Source organism: Halichoerus grypus, chromosome X (genome assembly GCF_964656455.1).
Source record: "Halichoerus grypus chromosome X, mHalGry1.hap1.1, whole genome shotgun sequence".
Taxonomy (NCBI): Eukaryota; Metazoa; Chordata; class Mammalia; order Carnivora; family Phocidae; genus Halichoerus; species Halichoerus grypus.
The window spans coordinates 1,883,956-1,902,467 of NC_135727.1; the positions used below are offsets into that span (position 1 = coordinate 1,883,956).

General features: G+C 52.3%; 1 protein-coding gene across 4 annotated transcripts; it reads right to left on the minus strand.

The window, feature by feature from the left end:
* Nucleotides 1-42: 42 nt before the first annotated feature.
* AVPR2 (arginine vasopressin receptor 2) lies at nucleotides 43-3,388 on the minus strand. Of its 4 annotated transcripts, XM_036108892.2 has the most exons (5): nucleotides 3,275-3,388; nucleotides 2,888-3,059; nucleotides 2,012-2,065; nucleotides 735-1,616; nucleotides 43-605 (listed from the first exon to the last, which is right to left on the minus strand). In XM_036108892.2, exons 3-5 carry the CDS (start codon nucleotides 2,034-2,036, stop codon nucleotides 307-309), a joined length of 1,206 nt encoding a protein of 401 aa, XP_035964785.1. In that variant the 5' UTR covers nucleotides 2,037-2,065; nucleotides 2,888-3,059; nucleotides 3,275-3,388; the 3' UTR covers nucleotides 43-306. The 4 variants fall into 4 exon arrangements, with proteins under 4 accessions (XP_035964785.1, XP_035964786.1, XP_077920318.1 ...); XM_036108893.2 differs by lacking the exons at nucleotides 2,888-3,059; nucleotides 3,275-3,388 and adding an exon at nucleotides 2,501-2,591; XM_078064192.1 differs by lacking the exons at nucleotides 2,888-3,059; nucleotides 3,275-3,388 and adding an exon at nucleotides 2,501-2,591 and having other exon boundaries at nucleotides 43-534; nucleotides 2,012-2,293.
* Between the last annotated feature and the right edge of the window lie 15,124 nt (nucleotides 3,389-18,512).

An 18,512-nucleotide genomic window follows, 5' to 3' on the forward strand; every position in this document is an offset into this window, starting at 1 on the left:
CCCTACAACCGCCGTTACCCAGATCCAAGGAGACTCACCGGGGGGGAAATGAGCTGGAACCTTTATTAAGGAGAGAGTGAGAGGGGACTAGAGAGGCGGGAGGGGGGAGGAAGGTCCTCTGGCTCCACCCCCTTTCCTTCCTGCCGGGCTCCCTGGGACCTCTGTCTCAGGGGCGGGCACTGGCTGGGGTGGAAGCCCACGGCCACGGCCACGGCCCCAGCCCCTCCCCACGCCCCGGAGCCAGTTCCCCGAGAGCCCCCTCCTCCCCGGAGCCCCCAGGGCCAGCCCGAGGCAGGCAGCGGGCTTTCACAGAGCCTCTCGAGGCCTCTCAGGAGGAAGTGTCCTTGGCCAGGAAGGAGCTCGCGGTGGCGCAGGACTCCTCCTGGGGCCCCGGGCCGGGTGGGGCCCGACTCTGGGCGCAGCAGAGCAGGCTGCGCAGCTCGGAGGACACACTGCTGCTGAAGAAGGCGTAGATCCAGGGGTTGGTACAGCTGTTGAGGCTGGCCAGCAGCATAAGCAGCACGAAGGGGGCCTCTGTGGGGGTGGAAGAGTCCGGGCTGGGACTGAGGGTGCCCGTGCAGAGGTGCAGTGACCCCATCTGCTCACTAGGGAAGAGCAATCCACGTGAGCCCATGTGTGCTCCCGAGCCCGAGGCTGGAGGCGTCTGGGGGTGAAGGTGCCCATGCGGCCGAGCCTGGCCGGCCCCCCGCAGTCCTAGCCACGGCCACACGCACCTTCCAGGGGCGCCTTCGGGTCCCACGCTGCCCACAGCTGTACGAGGAAGAAAGGCGCCCAGCACAACACGTAGACAATCACAATCACCAGCGTCATCCTCACGGTCTTGGCCATGGCTGCTGACACCCGGGCCCCCTCACTGGGGCTGCCGGGCCGGTGCCCTCCACGGCCACCCCCAGCCCTCTCTGCCGGCCCCAGCACCAGGCTGGCATGAATCTCTCGGAAGATGAGCACCTGGCAGGCAGCGATGCCCAGGGCAGGTGCCACAAACACCATTAGGGCGATCCAGGTGACATAGGCTCGGAGGCCCCAGGGCTCAGCAAAGTGGGCCCAGCAGTCAAGGACCCCACTGCCATTTCCCACGTCACGCTGGGCAAAGATGAAAAGCTGGGGCAGGCTGAAAATGAGCGAGAAGGCCCAGGCCACCAGCACCGGCCGGTTCCAGTGAGCTCCACCTCCGTGGCGGTATGCCAGCATGGGGTGGCAGATGGCGCGGTGGCGGTCCAGCGTCATGGCCAGGATCATGTAGGAGGAGGCATACATGCCCACCATCTGCAGGTACTTGACTGCCCGGCACAGGGCATCAGGCCCACGGAAGCGGTCCGTGGCATCCCACGCCAGCTGGGGCAGTACTTGGAACAGGGCCACGGCCAGGTCGGCCAGGCACAAGTGACCAATGAAGACGTGCATGGGTGCCCAGCGACCCCGCCGGCCCCGGCGTGCTAGCACCCCCAGCACCAAGCCATTGCTCAGGGCCACGGCCACAAAGACTGTGGAGAGCAGGGCTAGCTCCGCCTGGACGAGCAGCGGGTTCCGGGTGTCCGGCAGCTCCTTGCTGCTGTTGCCAGGCAGAATAGGTGGAGAGAGGGTCCAGGGCACAGCTGGGCAGGGGTGGAGGAAGAGGGCCAAGTTAGGGGATGTGCTGGGCACGGGGCCCTGGGCCCAAGGAGGTTCCAGCTGGACAGGCGGAGCCAGTGGTCCGAGCAGCCATCAACCTGGGCCTCCTGCTCCCCTCCAGCCTCCCATGTCCCGGCTCCCAGCAAAACAGATGCCATTCCCGCCTCAGGTGCTGGGGAGGGCAGGGCAGCCCCAGCCCCCAGTGAGCACGCAGGGCCGTGCCCTCCCCTCCCCGCACGGGCAGCCTGGAGAGCAGGGTGAGGGAGGTCTCAGGAAGAGGGGCTTCTTTGCTTCTTCCAACCCCACTCAGCCTACCTGGCTCATCCCAGTGGAGGGATTGGTGGGGGGATGGGTCGGGGCCCCGGGGCTGGAACCTTACCAGAAGTGGTGGATGCCACGAGCATGGTGGGGCCGGGGCAGGTGTCTCGAGCGCCTGGAGGAGACACGGTATCGAGCTCAGCCTCCCATTCGAGGGGTCAGCCACGTTGTCCCAATCTCTAGGCAGGGGCCCCTAGAGAGGTGCCAGGGTGGTGGGGTGCCTGTGCGTGTGTGTTCCAGCAATGGGGAGGTGGGGGTACACCCTTAGTCGGATCAAGGTTGGTGACGTCTGGCCCCACTGAGCCGGTCACGGACCTCAGGGCCCCCTGTGCTCCTCCCAATCCTGGGCAAGTTAAGATAGAAAGGAGTAGTCATGCAGATGGATGAACATGTCCTAGGACCCACCTCGGCAGCCCGCAAGATCTGAGGCAGACGTACAGACCCGCCTCCCCCACACACGCAGATGGAGGCCGGGAGAGATGGCCGTGGGAGGGCAGGGGCTGGGCAGGAGAGCCCAGCATGTCCCCGGGGGCCCCTCGAAGCCCCTTACCTGGCTGGGCTCTCTGGGCTCCGGGCAGCTGGGCAGTGGCGGATGCGAAGGTGGCCCAGGAGCTCAGATCTGCTCTCCATCCCCTGCCCCGCCCCAGCCCGGCCTCTGGGAGTGACCTGCCCAGGAGGGGACTTCCTCTCCCTCCCCTCCCCCACGTGCCTCTCCTGGCCTCCTGCCTGTGGCACCGGGAAGTAGGCTCCTGGCCTCCTGTGCTGCCTTTCCTGTCCCGGCCCTCCCAGGTCTAGTCCCCAGGAGTCCTCCCCACCCCCCCACTCGTGAGGGCCTGAGCCCTCCTACGCTGGTCCCCAGCTTGGTCTGGCTGTGACCATCAGGCAGGCTTTTCCCCCAACCCCTGCCTGCGCCCGCCCCCCGCAAGGCCCACCTTACCAGAAGATCAGGTCCGGCAGGGCTCTGGGAGATCAGGTAGCTCAGCAGCTCCATTTTATAAGTGGGGAAACTGAGGCCAGAGATGGGTGGGGCCGACTGAAGGGCACCCAGCTTTCTCGTGGCACAGCTTGACTCCTTTCTCACGCCAGGTTCCTTCTGTCCCTCTTGGGCCCTGGCGAGGAAGGGGTGAGAGCTCATGGAATCCCCAGTACATGAGTGTTGGCTCCTCCTGGGCCTAGGAGGGCCTCCTCCGGAGATGAGGGACCGGAAGGGAGGGGGCGGGGCGGGGTCAAGACAGGGCTTAATGCGCCCCTGTGAGAGCCAGCTTCCTCCCCAGGGTCCTATGGGAGCCAGGGACGCCCCCCCTCCTCCCCCACCTGCACCTACCTGTCCTAGGAGGAGGGGGCGGCTTCAGATCTCTGTCTCTCTGTCTCTGTCTGTGTCTTTGTCTCTCTCACACACAAACAGACACACACAAGAGCCATATGCCTACAAAGGCACACTTGACCCGCTCATGTCTCCGCACACTGTGTGGAGGGTCTGAGAGAGGGGCTTCCCCTCCTGGGGCCTCAGGGCTGGGCTCTCCCTCCTTGTTCTCCTTGGCGTCCAGGACCCCTGCCCCCTCCAGTCCATCCTTTCTGTGTCCTGTCCCAGGAGCCCTCTTTCCAATCCTCTCCTGCTCTTGCCACAGATCCCGGCCTTGCTCAGCCCAGGCCTGCACAGCCCAGCCCAAGGCAGTGGCCCGCATGCCTCCTAGGGCCAGGCTCTGAGCCCAGTTGGCCCTGTTTTCCTGTTTGTCCGTCTTCCCTGATGACCTGCAAGGCTAAAGGCCAAAACGGCTTCCCACTGACCAGGCAAAAGTATAGCCCAGACTAAGGCCTCCTCTTCCTGGCCTGGCGGGGGCGCGGGGCCGGGGGGGGGGGGGGGGGGGGGGGGGAGGCAGCAGGGGGCGGGGTCTTCCACACTCATCACACACCCACCCCTGCACAATACAACCCTGCACGCTCACTACGTGCACACGTGCCATACATTCACACACACACACGTCTTTATAATGTGTTTTGCTGACACCCCATGTCAGAACCCTTCAGCCACACCTCCTAAGAACAAGAACTTTCTCACTTTCCTCCCTGTAACCACACTGCCATTATTAACCTAGAGGCATAGAAACAACTTTTCTACTACTGTCCAGATCAACAAAAATGGTAGAAAGTAGGAGTTCCTGGGCAGGATTTTAGAACACCACACCCGCATCCTTCTCATGCCCCCCCCCCTCCCCCGTGCCAGGGACCTAGCCTCGCAGGTGGAATGGGACCTCTCCCATCTGCCCAGGAAACTGAGGCACCTGCAGAGGACACATGTCCTCGCCTGGCGCCTCGACCGCTGTGTGACCTTGCAATTCGGGCTTCAGCTTCTGTCTCTGTAAAATGGGAAGCCAACCCCCAAAGGCTGACGATGGTGACAGGATGGGCAAAGACCTGAAGCCGGCTGGCAATAAGCCCCTGGAAGAGCCTACTTTTGCTACGCAGGGGGCCGCATGGGCAGCTCGAGAGGGAAGCTGAAGGGTCTCTCTGCCCAGATCCCAGCAGAGAGCGACGTGCAGGGCGGAGCCCCTGAGCCGGGAGGCCGCTTCCTTGGCCGTCGCTACTCCCTGCACTCCTTGTTTCCTGTTGTCGAGCCTGGGGCAAAGATCTTGGGGAAGGCCTCTCCCTCCTCGGTGGTTCTCTCCCGGCTCCAAGAGGCAAGGGTGTGTGGCCACATCCAGACCAGACATTAAAGCGAGACTGGGCCCACAGCTTGCCCCTGCTAGCCTAAATAGGTGCTGGGGAACTTCAGGAGGAACTGAGAAGCCACCAAGGCCGGAGGGCATGCCAGAGACAGAGGGCATGCCAGAGAGGGTCTGGATCCTTCGCAGCTGCTGCATGGGCGCTGGGCCAGGTGAGACGCTGGCCCAGGCTGGCTGAGTCCCACCTCCTGCAGCGAGGAGCTGATCAGAGGTGACAGGCCTCAGGCAGGCCCCTGCCCCAGGTCCCCCCCCACCCCCACCCCGCCCCGGGGCACTAAAGATGGGGCTCAGCAGCAGTTCACGGGAAGAAAGGCTGACTGGCTTATTCACCGTCAAGGCCACGTGAGTTGGCAGAGATGGTACTGGGCGGCCCAGAGCCCCTGTCCTCTCATGAACCGAGAGCAGGGCACTGACCTGGAGGCCACTCCTCCCTGAGACAGGCAGATGGGTAGGGGTCGTGGAGAGGAGAGAGGAGGGATCCCCGAGAGGTGCTTGGGGCATGGCCGAATGCACCCACACTCACCCCGGGGAGCACTGAGAAGCTGGTTCTGAAAGGCCAGAGAAGGGCTTGGCCACGGGGCGGGCCAGTTAGCCTCAGTGGGCCTCAGGCCGGGGGGCAGGACCGAGCAGACACCCCCCCACACCCCATGCCTCCAGGATTACATTTGCAGGAAGGATTTTGTGGGTAGCCAAGGTGTGGGCTTGTGTCTCCCCCAGCCCAGTGTGTGAGTAGAAGAGGACAGGAGGCCTCGGGCCGGGGCACTGAGCCTCCCAGGTGCCAGCTACCAGGGCAGGGGACCAGAGCTGGCGGGACCTGGATCTGCCTGTCTTGCTCTGTCCCTGGCTCTCTGTAATCAGAACCCTTTGCTCCACAAATGGCAAGTGCTGAGGGGCCTGTGCCCTGCGTGCAGAGGTGGGAAGACCCGGGCCCTGCCCCAAAGAGTGCAGGGTCCTGTGCCGGTCCAGCTGAGAGGGCTGCGCGCGGGGAGGCCACCGCCCAGGGGAGAAATGGTGGGACCCCGTTAGCGGGTTAATGGAACGGAGGGGAAAGACATTTCTCGGGCCCTGAATAAAACCCTGAAGGACCATTTCGGGGATGAGAGAGGAAGAGGAGGCCGCCAGACCCACGGAGAAGGAGCGATGGAGCCAGGAGAGCATCTGGCCAGGAGGCCGGCAGGAGAGATGGGCACGTCCTCATTGCAGATGGCCAACCCCGCGCAGCTGCCGGACTGATGAGCGAGGAGCGGGTGGAGGGGAGCCTGACGGCAGCCGAACACCTAGGAGAGGCTCCAGGGGTCTGCAAGAGTGTTGGGGCGGAGGGTGGGGTCCACTGGGGCAAAAACACATTTAATAAAAACACATGGGACATGCATGGGTCCATGGTGCTAGCAAGACAGGGTGTCCACTCACCTGAGGTCCAAATTCAAGTGAATAGTAATTTTGAAAGTTAGACAAAGCCTGCTTGCCAGTTTCGGGAGGAAAGAGAGTGGTGCTTGGGTTAGGAGCCCCGAAGGCTGGGAGGGGCAGCGTTCCCAGCGGGCACTGGGAGCACCCCTCTTCTGGGCTGAGAACCTGGGGGCGTAGAGGGCAAGTGAGCGGTGAGGGCTGTGCCCCCAGATGACCACGAGGTCCTCGTCTGATGGGAAGGCAGCCTGGCCGAGGGCATCTCCTTTCTGGTCAGAGGTAGCCAGGCATGTGGTTGCAAGTGCCCCCGCCACACACACCCCCCCTTCCTCCTGCCAGCCTTCCATTGGTGGTGGAGGCTAGGGCCACTTCATCATCGTTCAATGTTTCCACTATTCTGACTGCCGTGACCTAGGCAATGATTTCTCTCCTTGGCTTGGCAGACTTTTTAAAATCAGACTTTTTTTTTTTTTTTTTTTTTTAAAGATTTTATTTATTTGACAGAGAGAGACACAGCGAGAGAGGGAACACAAGCAGGGGGAGTGGGAGAGGGAGAAGCAGGCTTCCCGCGGAGCAGGGAGCCCGATGTGGGACTCGATCCCAGGACCCCGGAATCATGACCTGAGCCGAAGGCAGACGCTTAACGACTGAGCCACCCAGGCGCCCTAAAATCAGACTTTTTGAGGTATGATTCATATCCAATAAAATTCACAAATTTTTCTTACGCATGTATACAGTGGTGTAAGCACCACCATAATCATGATATAGAACATTTGCCTCACTCCAGAAAGTTCTCTCATGGCTCTTTGCCATCTCTTCCCCCTACCTGGAGCCTGGCAACCATGATCTTTCTATCACTATAGATTTGTCTTTTCTAGAATTTTATAAAAATAGAATCATAGGGTATGTAGTATTTTGTGCCTGGCTTCTTTTACTCAGCAGAATGCCTTTGAGTTCACATCTGTTGTTGTGTGTGTTAGGAGTTTGTTCCTCTTTTGTGCTAAGTAGGGTTCTGTTGTACGGACGGACCACAGATCATTGATTCCATTACTAGTTGAAGAACACGTGGGCTGTTTCTAGTTTGAAGCTGTTATGAATAAGGCTACTCTGAATCTTGAGTCCAGGCCTTTGGGTGCGCATGACTTAACTTCTCCAGAGTACGTCCTTAGCGCCGAGGCTACTGGGTCAGTCGATGAGAACCTGTGGGCCTACTGCTTTGCATCTGTGCCAGCCTCTTTAATTTGAACAGTATTTTATTGGGATCTTATTTTGCATTTTCCTTGTGACTGATGATGGTGAGAATCTTCTCATATATACATATATATATTTTTAAAGATTTTATTTATTTATTTGACAGAGAGAGAGAGATAGTGAGAGCAGGAACACAAGAAGGGGGAGTGGGAGAGGGAGAAGCAGGCCTCCTGCTGAGCAGGGAGCCCGATGTGGGGCTCGATGCCAGGACCCTGGGATCATGACCTGAGCCGAAGGCAGACGCTTAACGACTGAGCCACCCAGGCACCCCGAGAATCTTCTCATATATTTATTTGCCATTTGTATACATTCTTTGGTGAAGTATCTAGTCAAATCTTTTGTCAATTTTTAAAAGTTTTCCCCATTATTGAGTTGTAAGAGTTTTTTTCATTTTTAATATATTTTGGATACTTCTTTAAAAGATTCGTTTTGTAAATATTTTCCCCAGTATGTGGCTTGCGTTTTCATTGCACTAACAGTCTCTTTTAAGTTATTTCTACCCCCAACGTGGGGCTCAAACTCACGAGCCTGAGATCAAGAGTCACATGTTCTACCAATTGAGCCACCCAGGTGCCCGTAACAGTCTCTTTTAAAAAGCAAACTTTCAGGGCACCCAGCCAGCTCAGTCAGTAGAGCATATGACTCTTGATCTTGGGGTTGTAAGTTTGAGCCCCCATTGGGGGTACAGATTACATGAGAAACATTAAAAAAATAAAATCTTGGGGCACGTGGGTGGCTCAGTCGGTTAAGCATCTGCCTTCGGCTCAGGTCATGGTCCCAGGGTCCTGGGATCGAGCCTCGCATCGGGCTCCCTGCTCCGCGGGAGGCCTGCTTCTCCCTCTCCCACTCCGCCTGCTTGTGTTCCCTCTCTTGCTGTGTCTCTCTTAAAAAAAAAAAAGTGCTTAAAAAAAAACACATAGATTAAAAAGAAATGTGTTTTTATTCGAGATGACATTATTATCTATGTAAAAAAAATCCTAAGAAATCTACAAAAACCAACAGAACTATTGAGTAGGTTTAGCAAGGTCACAGGATAAACAGTCAATATGCAAATATCAATAGTATTTCTATATACTAGCAACTGACAATCAAATTATGACATTTAAAAGTACCATTGGTTGGGGCACCTAAATGGCTCAGTCAGTTGAGCGGCTGACTCTTGATTTCAGCTCAGGTCATGATCTCAGGGTGATGAGACTGAGCTCGGCATTGAGCTTCATGCTCAGCACAGAGTCTGCTTGTCCCTCTACCTGCCCCTCCCCCCACTCATGCGCTCCCTCTCTCTCTCTTTCAAATAAATAAATAAATAAGTAAAATCTTTAAAAAAATAAAAATAAAAAAGCACGTGGTTTCACCATTTTTTCAGTTCCTCATTTCCTTACCAGTGTTCCTGTGTGTTGCAAAACTTACATAAATGTGTGTGCTAAAAAAAAAAAAGAAAGAAAAGTACCATTGTCAATAGCATCCAAGATATGAAATACTTACAGATAACTTAACATATGCAAAACCTGTATGCCAAAAACTATAAAATTAAGGAAACTTAAATAAATGGAGAGAAATACCATATTCTTGGGTTGAAAGACTCATTATTGTTAAGATGTATCTATAGATAGATTCACGTCTGTATCTATAGATTCAAATATAATAGCAATTAAAGTCTTGGCAGGAGGGGCGCCTGGGTGGCTCAGTTGGTTAAGCATCTGACTCTTGGTTTCGGCTCAGGTCATGATTTCAGGGTTGTGAGATCGAGCCCCACATTGAGCTCCACGCTCAGTGCAGAGTCTGCTCAAGATTCTCTCCTTCCCCCTCCCCCTCTGACCCTCCCTTGCACTCCAGCTCTCTCTCTCTCCCTCTCTAAAATAAATAAATAAAATCTTTAAAATCCTGGCAGGATTTTTTTCCTTTGGTAGAAACTGACAAGCTGATTTTAAGCTTTATGTGAAAATGCAAATTACCTAGACTAACCAAAATGATTTTGAGAAAGAACAAAGTTGAAGAAGTTATACTGTCTCATTTCAGACTTACTATAAATCTACAGTAACTGAGACAGTGTAACACTGGTGTAAGGATAGGTATACAGATCAATGGAACTGAAGTGAGAGTCCAGAAACAGACCCACACATGTGACCCATTTGTGGCAAAGTTGCCAAAGTAATTCAGTGAGGAAAGGACAGTCTTTTGAATACATGGTGTGGGAACAATTGGATACCCACATGCAAAAGAATGAACCTAAACCTTTAACCCGTAACAGAGAAATATAAACCTTCTAGAATAAATCGTAGGAGCATATCTTTGCGACAGTGGATTAGGCAAAGACTTTTTAGATAGGACACACAAAATACAAACTATAAAAGAAAAAAAATGGCTAAAATTAGACTTCTTCAAAATTTCTCAAGTTTGCTTTTTATTTTTTCATTTTTTTAAGTAGGCTCCATGCCCAACGTGGGGCTTGAACTCAAAGCCCTGAGATAAAGAGTCATATGCTCTACCCACTGAGCCAGCCGGGTGCCCCTAAAGTTTGCTTTCTAAAGATTTTATTTTTTATTATTTTTTATTTTTATTTTTTAATTTTTTAAAAGATTTTATTTATTTATTTGACAGAGAGAGAGAGCACAAGCAGGGGGAGCGGCGGGCAGAGGGAGAAGCAGGTTCCTCGCTGAGCAGGGATTTCGACATGGAACTCGATCCCAGGACCCTGGGAATCATGACCTGAGCCGAAGGCAGATGCTTAACTGGCTGAGCCACCCAGGCGCCCCTCTCTTTCATTTTTGATATTGGTAATTTGTATCTTCTCTCCATTTTTTTCTGATCAGACTGGCTAGAGGTTTATCAATTTCATTAATCTTTTCAAAGACAGCTTTTGGTTTCATATACTTACTATATTGTTTTTCTGTTTTCTATTTCATTGACTTCTGCTTATCTTTATTGTTTTCTTCCATCTACTTATTTTGAATTTAAAATTTGAAAAAAAAATTAATTTGCTCTTCCTTTTCTAGTTTCTTTTTTTTTTTTTTTTTTAAGATTTTATGTATTTGCAAGAGAGAGAATGAGAGACAGAGAGCATGAGAGGGAAGAGGGTCAGAGGGAGAAGCAGACTCCCTGCTGAGCAGGGAGCCCGATGTGGGACTCGATCCCGGGACTCCAGGATCATGACCTGAGCCGAAGGCAGTCGCTTAACCAACTGAGCCACCCAGGCGCCCTTCCTTTTCTAGTTTCTTAAAGTGGAAGCTCAAATAATTGATTTGGGACATTTTTCCTTTTCTAATATAAGCAGTTAATGTTAAACAACTTCCTTTAATCACTTGTTTAATTTTGAATTCCCAAATTTTGATATTTTATGTTTTTTGTTTTATTCAATTAAATAAGATTTTTTTCTAATAGATGAGATATAACTTGTGATTTCTTCTTTGATTCATAGCTTACTTAAAAACATATTTTTTCATTTCCAAATATTTGAGAATTTCCTAGATACTGTTTTGTTATTGATTTCTGATTCAACATCAATGTGGTCAGAAATCCTACTTCATAAGATTTTTATCCTTTGTAATTTATTGAACCTTGTTCTACTGCCCAGAATGTAGTCTGTGTTGGTGAAAGTTACATCTACACTTGAGAAGAATGTGTATTTTCTTGTTATTTTCTTTTTTTTTTTTAAGATTTTATTTATTTATTTGAGAGAGAGAATGAGACAGAGAGAGCATGAGAGGGTCAGAGGGAGAAGCAGACTCCCTGCCGAGCAGGGAGCCCGATGTGGGACTCGATCCTGGGACTCCAGGATCATGACCTGAGCCGAAGGCAGTCGCTTAACCAACTGAGCCACCCAGGCGCCCATCTTGTTATTTTCTTGATGTATAAATATCAATTAAGTCACTTTGGTTGATAGTGTTGTTCAAATCTATATTCTTACTAATTTTTTTCCCTCTGTTTTATCAATTATAGAGAATGGGATGTTATAGTCTCCAACTATGTTTGGAGATTTGTCTATTTCTAGAACCCTTGGGTGCTGTAAATTTTTGTTTCATATATTTGGGAGCTTTGTTCTTATTAGGTGCTTACATATTTAAAATGATTATGTCTTTTTGATTGTCTTTTTTCCATTATGAAATGTCCCTCTTTATCTCTGGTAATATTCTTTGTCTTGAATTCTGTTCTTTTTTTTTTTTTTTTTTTTTTTTAAGATTTTTTTTATTTATTTATTTGACAGAGAGAGAATGAGAGAGAAAGCACATGAGAGGGGGGAGGGTCAGAGGGAGAAGCAGACTCCCCGCCGAGCAGGGAGCCCGATGCGGGACTCGATCCAGGGACTCCAGGATCATGACCTGAGCCGAAGGCAGTCGCTCAACCAACTGAGCCACCCAGGCGCCCTTGAATTCTGTTCTGATAGTAATATGTCATAGCAGCTTTCTTATGCGGAGTTTGTGTGATATATCTTTTTCCATCCTTTTACTTTCAACTTGTGTCTTTATGCTAAAAGTATGCTTCTTGTAAATAACATATAGCTATTTTATCTAGCCTGACAGTCTCTGCCTTTTAACTGGTGTGTGGGCAGACTATGTTTTTCAAAGGTAGCCCCAACAGCATCTCCCATTCTGCTGTTCTGGAACCTTGCCATTTTGCCATCAAAAGGTGGAACTTGGGGCACCTGGCTGGCTCAGTCAGTGGAACATGTGACTCTTGATCTCGGGGTTGTGGGTTCGAGCTCCACATTGGGTGTAGGGATTACTTAAAATCTTAAAAAAAAAAAAAAAACCCAGGTAGAAGTTAACCCTCTCTCCTATAATTGGCAGGCTTGTGACTTCTTTGTAATCAACATATTAGGGTATGAGTGATGTTGCTTGATTTCGGAGGCTAGGTCAGAAAATGCAACGCAGCTTCTGCTTTGTTAGCAGGGTAGCTTCCAGGCTCTAACCACCACCTAACCAGTCCAACTTCCCCGAGGCTGCCACGCTATGAAGAAGCCCAAACTAGCCCTCACGGAGAGACCACATGGAAGAGCTCTGAGACACGAAGAGAGAGAGATGCCCAGGCAGCTCTAAGTTGCTCCAGCTCCACACGGTTCCAGCTTCAGCTTCTGTTTGACAGCAACCACATGAAAGACCCTCCGGCTGGACGGCCCAGTTGAGCCCTTCCCAAAATCTTCTTTTAAAGCGTTGTGGACTTGGGGTGCCTGGGTGGTTCTTAACGGTCGGTTAAGTGTCTGATTCTTCGTTTCGGCTCCGATCATGATCTCAGGATCATGAGATCGAGCCTCGCGTCGGGCTCCCTGCTCAGTACAGTCTGCTTAAGTTTCTCTCCCTCTCCCTCTGCTCCTCCCCCACCATGTGCTTTCTCTCTCTCTAAATTAAATGAATCAATCTTTTTAAAAAATTGTGGACTTGTGATCTATTGTGTCTGGGGATTTTTTTCAGTTCTACCTCACCCTTAGACTTTAGTGGATCCATGAAAATGTGCCTCAGGAGCATGTCTTTCAGGTCCTCAGTGTAGGACTCAGGGAGCCTGGAAGGTTTCTGTCAGTCCTCCTACCCTGCCTTAAGACTTCAGCAGACCCAGTATTTCTCTCAGCTCTTCTGCCCTTCCCCCGCCACCAACTGCCACTGGAAGGTCTGGAGTGGGGTTTCTCTCGGTTCTCCTGTCCTGCATTCAGACTTTGGCACCCCTAGCATGTCAATACCTCAGCCCACCTACGCTGCCTCCAGACTTTCTTGGTGAAGTCCGTGGAGAAGAGTTGGTGGGTGAATGCAAACTCTTTGTGTCTGAGGCCCCTAGGGATTCAAAATGTCATGCCATCCCATATGTGACCTTTAAAAATGTGTTAATAGTTCCTGTTTTCTTACACGAGTCTATGGCAGCCTCCTCTTGTTGTTGCTGCTGCCGCCAAGGATAGAAGAGCCAAGGTCTTTTTCCTAGGAAGGGCCTGCAGTTTTAGATTTTGGCCCACTTTTTGCGACAACTTCAGCTCCCTGACAGGCTCAAAAGAAAAAAAAAATCTGTGCTTTTGTAGGTTATCCTCCTTCTAATAGCTAAGAATGGAAGTGATGTTGTCTTGCAACTTTCTGTATCCTAGGCAGCAGCAAAAGATCCATCTTACTGACTTTCAAATTTATCCTACCACAGAAAGTTCTTGTTTATTCTTTGAATCTTCCTTTTTAGAGCACCCTGTTCTTCTTTCGTGAATATTCACACTCTATTATCTCCCTGAGGAAATGAAGGAGTTTTTAAGAAAACTCCTAAAGGAATTTTAAGAAAATACTTCCCTCATGGTCCTGTTTCCCGCAAATTGTTTTCCTCTTCATTTTGATCTCCGTCTTTTATGCTTTCACGCTAAAGGCTTTCTCGGATGTCTAGTGATCCTTGCTTGTCGTCTCATATTTAAGAATGTGTGTTGGAAGCGGTGGCCTTCATTGTAGGGTGATGTACCTGAGCCGTTTTAGTGGAGAATCCCAATGTTACTCTCTTTATTGTGTTTTTCTGAAGATGTGAAGTAGGGGAATGCTTATTGGGGGGCGGGAGTGGGGGGCAGGAAACATCACTGTCACCCGCACACCTCCCTCAGGATCTTCGTGCTTCCTCAGTACGGAAGCTGGTCCCCATGAGACGCCGCCTTCCACCTGCGGGGGGCGCGTACGCAGCGCTGCACGTTGCAGTAGATGAGTGGGCATGGTGAGGGCTCAGGCTCGGGGGGGGGGGGGGGGGGGGCTCTGCCGGAGGATGAGGAGAGTTTAGAGGTCACCAACAGCGAGAGTCCTAAGTGTACAAGCTGCCCCACCCACAGCCCCCAGACCACCTGCCGAGGCTAAGACCCAGGGTACCCCCAGTGATGGCTCGGCTCAGCGAGAACAGACCACAGTGCCCAATCTGCCAGGCCCGGATGCCCAGCAGCCCCTCAGTGCAAGAGCCTGACTGAGCCAGACAGAGCAATCCAGGAAAGAGAACAAGGAGGAAGCAGCAGGGCCTTTCATGACTCCCCACAGTTCCCCTCCACCACTTTTGTTTCTTTCTATTCATTAGAAATGAGTCCTCAAGGGGCGCCTGAGGGGCGCAGTCGGTCAAGCATCCGATTCTTGATTTCAGCTCAGGTCAAGATCTCAGGGTCAGGAGATGGAGCCCTGCATAGGGCTCTGCGCTCAGTGGGGAGTCTGCTTGAGATCTTCTCTCTCCCTCTGCCCCTCCCCCCACTCTCTCTGTCTCTCAAATAAATAAATAAATCTTAAAAAAAAAAAAAGAAATGAGTCATCAAGTCCAGCCCACACTCAAGAGGAGGAAAGGAGGCACCACCTCTGGAAGCAAGGAACATCAAAGAATTTGTGGCCATAGGTTAAAACCACCAGAGCAGAGATATTGATTAACTTTAGGCTTTATTAAAAATGCACATTAAAGGGCGCCTGGGTGGCTCAGTCTTTAAGTGTCTGCCTTCGGCTCAGGTCATGGTTCCAGGGTCCTGGGATCGAGCCCCGCGTCGGGCTCCCTGCTCGGCGGGAAGCCTGCTTCTCCCTCTGCCACTCCCCCTGCTTGTGTTCCCTCTCTCGCTGTGTCTCTCTCTGTCAAATAAATAAATACAAATCTTTAAAAAAAAAAAGAATGCACACTAAAATAGCTAGAGTAACTACTAAAAAAACTCATACAGCGCTTCTAGGGGCACCTGGGTGGCTTAGTCGTTGGGCGTCTGCCTTCGGCTCAGGTCATGGTCCCAGGGTCCTGGGTTCGAGCCCCGCATCGGGTTCCCTGCTCAGTGGGGAGTCTGCTTCTCCCTCTCCCACTCCCCCCACTTGTGTTCCTGCTCTCGCTGTGTCTCTCTCTGTCAAATAGATAAATAAAATCTTTAAAAAAAAAATTCATACAGCGCTTCTAAACAGAAAGGAAAATGAAACAAGAACACAAATTCAATCTATCTAAATGATGACCAAGAGCAGAGGGAATGGCTGGGACCTCCCTTTTTTTCTTAAGATTTTATTTATCCATTTGTCAGACAGCGGGCACAAGCAGGGGGAAGGGGCAGGCAGAGAGAAAGGGAGAAGCAGGCTCCCCACGGAGCAAGGAGCCCGATGCGGAACTTGATCCCAGGACCCCGGGATCATGACCTGAGCCCAAGGCAGACGCTCAACCCACTGAGGCACCCAGGCGTCCCTGGGACCTCCTTTCAATGTGCCTTTGAACTTCCTGCCCAAGGGTGGCATTTCCCAGACTGCGCATGGCCAACCAGGCTCTGGGAGGCAAGTTGGATTTTGGCAGTTAGGTGCACTCACCTGAAATTTGGAAGGCTGCAGGAAGAGGAGAGCACCTTTCTGTTACGCAGAGCTGTTCTTCTGCTCGGTGTCAAGGCCGAGGAAGCATGGGGCTTCGGCATCAGCGTTCCACTTGGCAGCAGTGATTTCCTGGTCCTAGCTGGCTGATCCCTGACTCAGGGCTGAGGGTTATCTTCTTGAACCCAACATTTGCCCTGGTGGCCGCCTATTTGCCCACCTTGCTGATGGTGGCAGAGGCAGCAGCTCCTTAGGGGAACTGGTTTTGAGCTGCGGACCCCGCCCAGAACACAGCCTTCGGGGCCCCTCCAGGGGCTGTGTTTGTGACTCCCTTTCTTATGCTTACAAAATCCCTTTCTGCGACCTGCCCTGAACTTTTGCTGATAGAAGGTGGGGGCGGAGAAAGAGAAATTTGGAAAGCAAGGCAGATAGAAAGCACTTAATAAGCCGGCAAGAACAAATTCAAACACGTAGCAAACACCACCAACATAATCAACTCAACCCTACAGGTAAAAAACAACGGTAGAAAAAGGCACCCTATAACCCAGCAATCTCACTCCTTGGTCGGTACAGAAATGAGAGCACGCTGACACGAAACCTGTATGTTAATGCTTAGAGCACTCTATTCATCATGGCCCAAAGCTGGAAAGGACCCAACGGGTGTGTGGCTAAACAAACCGGGATCTCAGCAAACACTGGCGTTCTACTCAGAAATAAAAAGGAACGAACTTCGGACATGCACAGCAATATGGATGAATCTCAAAAACTATCCTGAGCAACAGAAGCCGGAAGAAAGACTATACACTGCCCCATTCTGTTTGTAGTAAATCCTAGCAAAGACTGCAGACCAGTGGGGGCCAGGGACCAGGGCTTGAGGGAGTGCTTGACTTCAAAAGGGTATGAGGGAATTGGGGGAGGTGATGGAAATGTTCTATATCTTGCTTTTGGTGATGGTTACAAGACATTTTTCAAAAATCATTGAGCTGTACACCTCAAAAGGGCAAATTTAACTGTATGTAAATTATACTTCAATAAAGCTGATTTGAAAAAAGGCAAGGATTGTTAGGCTGGATGAAACCAAACCAAAACCCAGCTCTGTGCTGTTTTAAGAGATACACCTGAGACAGGAAGACACAGAAAACCTGAAAGAGAAAGCTATGTCAGACTCATCAGTCCACCCTGTTAACCGGCTGCTTCCACCACCTTCAGTGACCCCATTCCCTCATCACATGGCCTTTGTCCTGTGTGGGGGTGGGGGGCGGGTCCGGCCAGACTCTGGGTGGCTATCCAGGGCCAGTTTACTGCACCCAAGATGGCTGTGAGGAGCTCTGGTCTGTCCTCTCTTATTCCTGCTCTCCCTGACGTTGGCCCCTCCATCTTGGCACACCGAAGTGGGAGAATGGGCTTTTTAGTCAAATAGAAGCCAACGCAAATCCCAGCTCTGCCATTTGACCTTGGGTAAGTCACTTGACCTGCCTGAACCTCAGTTTCCTCATCTGTGAAATGGAGGCAACAATGGCGCCCATTTCATAGTGATGGGCTGAGGAGTAGGTGAGCAGCTGCATGTGGGGTACCCAGCACGGCCCCTCCTGGCTGCAGGACGGCCTCCCTGGACCTCATGCTCCTCACTTGGAGAGTGAGGATAACAGAACCTTCATCATAGGGTCATGTGTGGATGCAATGATCTAGCAAAGAAAAAGAGACCCTTTCTAGTTATGCTCCCTGGGCACATTCCTTGAGCTCTTGGGACTTTAGTCTCCTCACCTCTAATACGGCCTAACAATGATTGACCTCCCCGGATTGCTGTGCTCAGTAAATGTGCTTATACATGAACGGCGCTCCAGAACAATGGCAGGCCCATGGGAGGGCTCAGTAAACGTGATTTAGCGTCATAACAGGAATGAATCCTAGTGTAATCAAGGAGGCTGAACCCATCACTATGCACTCAGGGGCAGCATACTGACTGGGCTCTGTCCTCTTCACTCCTGTTATTGCTATCACAGTGATCAGCATCAAACCCTATATTCCCGAAAGGAGTAAAGGATCTGTGGAGTTGGGGCTGGAGGAAGAGGCTGGGAACTTCATCGGGGTGAGTGGGGAGGCAGAGGTGGCTGGAGAGAGAGCAGGCAGGAAGCAGATAGCAGCCCAGGGCCCCCTGGAAACCCCCCCTCTTGGGCGCCCAGGACCGCCCTCCATTCCAAGCTCTGGGCCCACTCTGGGTCTGCTAGAACCAAACGGGGGCGGGGGGGGGGGGTCGCACTGGCAACCCTGGGGAGCAGGGCGGAGCTCCCTTGGCTCTTCCGCTTCTCCAGCCCTCCACCTTCACTCAGGAGCCTATCCTCCTCAGCGAGTCTCCTTCCTAAAGACCCCTACAAACATCGCATCCAGACCCTCACTGGGGGCAGGACTCCGAGCCTCGCCTTGCAGGGCAACTGGAAGCCGGCACTTTGGTCAGTGGGGTGGGAACTCCAGGCCAGGATGCCCGGGCCCCTCCCACGTGGGCCTCCTGCATGGCTTGGAGGGTCTCGAGAGGCTGAGTCGAAGGCCCCGGAATGCTTCATTGGGCAACAGGCATGCTCATAAAAATACCATGGCCACCAGGGCTGCAATCTGCCATCTGGGCCCTAGGCCTTCCTTGCCCTGCGGCCGGCTCGGCCGGCTCGGCTCACTCCGGAATTGCTGCGCCCTCCGCCTCCCATCGGAGGTCACGGCCGGGGGCCTAGGGGGGGCGCTGGGGAGGAGCTCCCTCCCAGGCTTCCAGTGCTAGACTGCCGGAGAGAGTGGGGCCTCTGGGAAAGGTCGAGATGGGGCCAATCCTCACGACAAAGAAATAAAACGCTGGCCTGAGAAAGCTGGCAGGGAGTTGGAGGAAGATCTAGGAATTGAGAGTGGCAGCTCCAGGGGCTCCCTCTCCGTGACCTCCTCGCCCCTGGGCTCTGGGCCG

What these genes read in the sequence shown, in the direction of transcription:
- AVPR2 (XM_036108892.2), bottom strand. Translation starts at nt 2,036, where the DNA reads ATGCTCGTGGCATCCACCACTTCTG. An exon ending in CGTGGCATCCACCACTTCTG is followed by an intron (nt 1,617 to 2,011) that starts GTAAGGTTCCAG and finishes ACCCCTGCCCAG; the next exon opens with CTGTGCCCTGGACCCTCTCT. An exon ending in CCCGAAGGCGCCCCTGGAAG is followed by an intron (nt 606 to 734) that starts GTGCGTGTGGCC and finishes GCTCTTCCCTAG; the next exon opens with TGAGCAGATGGGGTCACTGC.